The sequence below is a fragment of the Nymphaea colorata genome, chromosome 3 (assembly GCF_008831285.2).
Source record: "Nymphaea colorata isolate Beijing-Zhang1983 chromosome 3, ASM883128v2, whole genome shotgun sequence".
Lineage (NCBI taxonomy): Eukaryota > Viridiplantae > Streptophyta > Magnoliopsida > Nymphaeales > Nymphaeaceae > Nymphaea > Nymphaea colorata.
Window position 1 is genome coordinate 7,858,868 of NC_045140.1, and position 5,144 is coordinate 7,864,011.

At 37.3% G+C, this 5,144-nt stretch overlaps 2 protein-coding genes across 2 annotated transcripts; both read left to right on the forward strand.

The window, feature by feature from the left end:
* The first annotated feature begins 2,194 nt into the window (after positions 1-2,194).
* LOC126409885 (mediator of RNA polymerase II transcription subunit 27-like) lies at positions 2,195-3,368 on the forward strand. The gene is made up of 3 exons (XM_050076600.1): positions 2,195-2,199; positions 2,333-2,807; positions 3,133-3,368. The coding sequence occupies exons 1-3, from the start codon at positions 2,195-2,197 to the stop codon at positions 3,331-3,333; spliced, it is 681 nt and encodes a 226-aa protein (XP_049932557.1). The 3' UTR covers positions 3,334-3,368.
* Positions 3,369-3,411: 43 nt separating this feature from the next.
* Positions 3,412-4,162, forward strand: LOC116250008 (mediator of RNA polymerase II transcription subunit 27-like). The gene is made up of 4 exons (XM_050076601.1): positions 3,412-3,433; positions 3,472-3,530; positions 3,739-3,782; positions 3,864-4,162. Exons 1-4 carry the CDS (start codon positions 3,412-3,414, stop codon positions 4,048-4,050), a joined length of 312 nt encoding a protein of 103 aa, XP_049932558.1. The 3' UTR covers positions 4,051-4,162.
* The last annotated feature ends 982 nt before the right edge of the window (positions 4,163-5,144 follow it).

Here is a 5,144-nt window from a genome sequence, read left to right on the forward strand (position 1 = left end):
GCAATGCATGGATCAAGTGGTTGTTGATTTGATGACTTGCTGAAAATGCTACTATCTCGAAACCACAAATCATCTGGTTGATATGAGAAAACCTCCATAAACTGCTCAAACCACTAGGGATACCAGTTTGGTACATGTTCATATGTGAGAATAGATCTGGTGTCTGGGTCGCCTCTAATAATAGTGTATAATGTGTCTCCGACAGAACGTCCTGATCATGGTTAACAAAAATGACATGGTGGGGTTCATGGTAGACATGAAAATAGTGAATGACCAGTCTAGGTGATGAGATTGTGCCTGTCAAGTTCGACCCAATAGGATGTTCCAACTGAAATGACAATTTTAACATTGACAAGCTGAAGAGACCCTATAGGATGGCACTAGAAAGAAAAATTGCAGATAGTTTTGACACAAAAAAAACAAGGGATCTTTTCAAAAATCCATCCAGTTTTTAATGAAACATTTGGTGCACAATGTTAAATGAAATGAATAGAAATAAATATATAATCACATAGATTGTTTTAAATAGCATTTCATAATGACATGACTCTATCATGCAAATAATTGAAATCAGATTGGTCACTTAGAATTTTGTATCTTAGGATTTCAAATCCTCAATTGCTCTTTGTACCAGATATGACTACATACACGGATGGGTGCTGTTCCCCAAATCTGTCTATTTGGAACATCAATCCCTTTTGTCGCAGTCTTTTCTGAGCTTTGCTCTTAATCAAGTAACTACTTTTTAATTTTTATTGCTGTCCTTCGTCCATGTTCATTGAGTATGAGCACTTTAACTCTTTCTTGTACATGTCTTTGGCCCAACTCTTGTCTGACATCCTGGTCATACCATCTTCATTTTTCTTTATCTGATATCCCTGTGATCGTTGTTGGGTAATTTTTGGAAGGAGTTAGTATGGGAGACATATAGGGGAAGCAGTGATTCACATTTTTTGGAGGATTTTGGGAAGCAGGAAAGGAGTAGGTAGCAACAGAAGCAAACTGTTTAAGGAGTGATAAATAGATGTGTGGATGTATGCGGGTTATGTGTGTGTGTTGAAGCTGTGTGGGACTATTTAAGTTAGGGACAAAAACCATACCACGTAAATTCTTGTTAAAAAATATTTGAACAAAGATGTCAACATGTTAACATGCTTATGATTACTAATTTACTATAAAGCTTGTTTTAGTTCAAGTTATTTTCATGAAAAATATTGAAATATTGACTTTTCTACTACCAATTCTTTTTAGTGTTCTCTGTGACTTTCCTTTTGAATAAAATAGCATAAAAAACGGACTGACTTAAAATATATGTCTCCTCTCAATCACTCGTAAAATCATATCTATAAGTTAATTTGCACAAGAAACACATGGGTAATCTATGTTGTGGGATCTGGCTTTTGTCCCCGACCTAAGTGCTCTGCCAACATCCAGCATCGGGCAAATTTTGTGTGTGTGTGTGTGTGTGTATCAGATGAAAATTGTTGTTGGAACAAGGTGTTGGGAAATATAAACACACTGTGTGAAATGAGTTCCTTCTGAATTCTGCTTGAACTTAGAGGTGTTCACAGGGCAAGAGTTGCGGCAGTTATCTTTCTCTGCCCCAACCGTTCTAGCACTTCTTCCTCTACTTCAACTTTGTTTTTAGCATATGCAATCTGTGGTTCATCTTCTATATGCCTGATTCTTGCAAGAGTAATGTTTTAATGACAGCAGAACAAGGTCAATAACCTGGTTTTCATGTCAAAACAAGTTTTTAATTGGTTTTGATGCTAAAACTAGGTTCTCAACCTATTTTAGACTTTCAGCATTATCTAACAGATCTTTAAAGGTTTAGAAGGCAATCTGGTGGGATCATACAATACAGAGTTCCTACTGATTGAATTTATAGGAGTAAAATCCTTCTTACTTTCCCATGCTGATTGTGTGACTGTCTAATTGCTGTTCCTATGAGCCTTTGCCAGTAATTCCAATTTTTTTTATGAATTCTCATGCTACGTTGTAAATGAACTGGGAATAATTTAATTAGATGAACGGTTGCAACTTTTTTGTTTATTGTACCATGTCTTTTGTTTCTGTTAGGATGGTACCATCAATCATGGATCATGGTGTTTGATTATGTAGCTTTCGGTTGCTAGCTTTGAGAATCTGATCTTGATTTGGAAGACACTTCTTGTTTTTCGGAACATGTGAGATGAGGTATCACCTCCCCTTGAAAGTTTTGACAATTTTAAATTTCAATTTGACAGAATGTACATGTAGGTATCATTCCTTGGAGGAATATATGAGCTGTAATAATTCTTGTAAGTTAACACCTTTTGGGGTACTTTAGGTTAGCTCTCAAAGCGTTTGCAGGTCAGAAGAAGCGCTTCTTTCCACACCTTGAAGATGAAATGCACAATCAGAAGCACTCTGGGGAGTTTGGTGCTTCAAAGAAACTTGCCACCTCAGTATCATCAGTGGTGGTTCATAAAGATGAGCCTTATTCTGAAAGAAGTTTATCTGACATTCTAAATGACATAGAAGCAGAATCATCCTTCGCAAAAATCTCTACTTACCAACGTTTGGATTGGTTAAAAAGAGCCTCTTCATTATCTCCATCAGCAAATGAACCCCCTGGAGAGACCTCAAAAGAAAACAATGTCCATACCTCAAGTAAAATACGGGCAGAAGTGCAAGGTGCACCAGCTTTGGATCAAATTGCAGTCATAGAATTGTTGGTTCCGTCTGTCTTCAGAGCTGTAGTGTCACTAAATCCAGCTGGCTCCATCAACCGTGATGCAGTTGCCTTCTTCTCCCCAGATGAGGTAACTTCTAAAATCAGTCATAACAGATACATTTTCTTGGCATTTGCTGAACCATTTAAACCCCCATGTCTATGGTGGCATCACCATTATCAGTCAATCTCTACTAATCGGGGAATGTAAAACGTGAGCTACTTGAATTATTGAATGCCTTTGAAACACCTATATTTAGACCTTCATGAGTTGGTGTTTGAAACTTTTTGATGTTCTATTGTCTAATCTAGGAGTTGCTGTAATAGCATTTTTCTGCTTCAGTTGGTTGGTGATTTTTTATTGTTTTTGTAGGCTAGTCATCTTCATTTATTACCAGTTAAAATCATTTTTGCAGGGTGGTAGCTATATCCATGCACGTGGTTCATCAGTCTATCGTGTATTTCGAAATATCACGGTAACCAAAGGATTTCCCTTTTTCCCTTTATTGCAGATACATATTACGTTATTGGAATCAGTTAGAATATTTGATTGTCCACAGCTTTATCGAAGTGGGCTCTTAGATCAGTTGCATGTGTGTTGCTCTCTTTTTCTTTAGATTGAGAATAAGCTAAACTGATTTATGGCCACTTTTTGGCTTCTTATTTCCTTTAAAATTTGGCCACAGTTAATGTTAATGAAAATATTTTATCCCATTTGTTCATCCTTATATAATTGCTCATACAGGAATATGCAGACAGGGCACTTCAATATTTTCTTGGTGCCGAAGGCCATGGATCACTTCAACTACTTCTGGTTTCTTTCTCTCTCTCTCTCTCTCCCTCTTTCCCATCCAACACCACCCCACCCACACCACACCACAACCACCAACACCTCCACACCCCCCCCCACCCAAAAAAAAAAGGACCCCCTATCTCTCTCTATATCATATATACATTTTTCCTTTTTTGAAGCATTTACTTTTTCCCTCTCTAAATATGTAGATGTGTTTCCTGTTTTGCAGCGTTGGATTTGCAGCTACCACACACTGTTTAGCAAGGTTTGCAGGTGAAGTTTCATTCTTTCTTGCATCATTTTTCTTGTTCAGTTGTGTAGCATTATTCCTCACGGGAATTTCTCTTGCTATAGTAAATGTGGGCGTCTGCTAGCTTTGGATAGGCAATCTTCCTTGCATCTGCCACCGGTCTGTCACACTTATCGGCAGTCACATGTGACTAGAACTGGTGCATATTCCCAGATGCCTTCAACACTGAAAGACCTGCATTCAGATCCTCCGAAGGCATATCACTTTGGCTGTTCTCCAGATGACATCTAGGTCTGCCTGATCGAAGTCCTCCGCTAAGCACCGACCTGTACCTTAGTTGACTGATCATGCTAGATGAAACGCAATATTGGATGTATAGAAGTTACAGACCCTAACGTGATCTCTGATAATTGGTTGCAAAGCTTCCTTTAGTTCATTTTTATGTTGTTCATATGTCACATAGGTACGGGTACGAAACATTTATATATATATATATATATATATGTCAAATTCACAAAACACAGTATGGAAGTAATTAACATATAAATATATCAGCTTTCTTGATTCTTCGTTGCATCATCAAGATTAGAAGGAGCAACAGGTCACGCTTTTAAGATATATTGACATCGCTATGGTTATGGCTCACATTATTATCGAAGAGCTAAGTTATAGAGAAATAGAGAAGGAATGAATTTTCAAAATATGGAAGATTTTAAATCAAAAGTTGTGAGGAACTATTATGTACAAGAAAGAAATGGGGATTTTTAATTTTCAACTCAAAAACTGAACAACCTTGAACTTGGTCAAAGTTGACTGAGTTCGAAAATGAACAAAAATGATTTTGGGTATGTTGACCGTACTCGGTATTACGTTGATCGAAAGGAACCGTATCCGTATCGTCCCCATATCATACGGGTACTCCTTCCTAAGAGGAGTACCCGTGTGACATTGGTTGTGACACTTTGTATATTTCTTATTTTAGGTATGTGATTATGTGATTGAGTTGGTATTATGCATCCAATTGAAGAAAATTGCTGACCATTAATGATTTGAGGTGTATTTGGTGACACCCTTAAATTCTGTTTTGGAAGCAAGATATTGTTTTGTTTCTAAAACGGCATGTGAGGTTGAATCTGGGATGTTTTTAGAAACAAAGTTTTGACAACATTTGCAAGAGCGCCTCAATAGCTTCTCCTTAGGTTTTTCACGTAAAACATTGTTTTTGTTGGTCATCCAAACACGTGAAAACTGATTAAAAACTCGGTTGTGTAAGTTTTGTTTGTTATCGCCGACAACATTTTTTGTGGGTGTCATTCAAATACAACCTACACATTTACAAGTCATAATAATATAAGTAGGCTTGGGTCGCTGGCGGGTACCCCGTA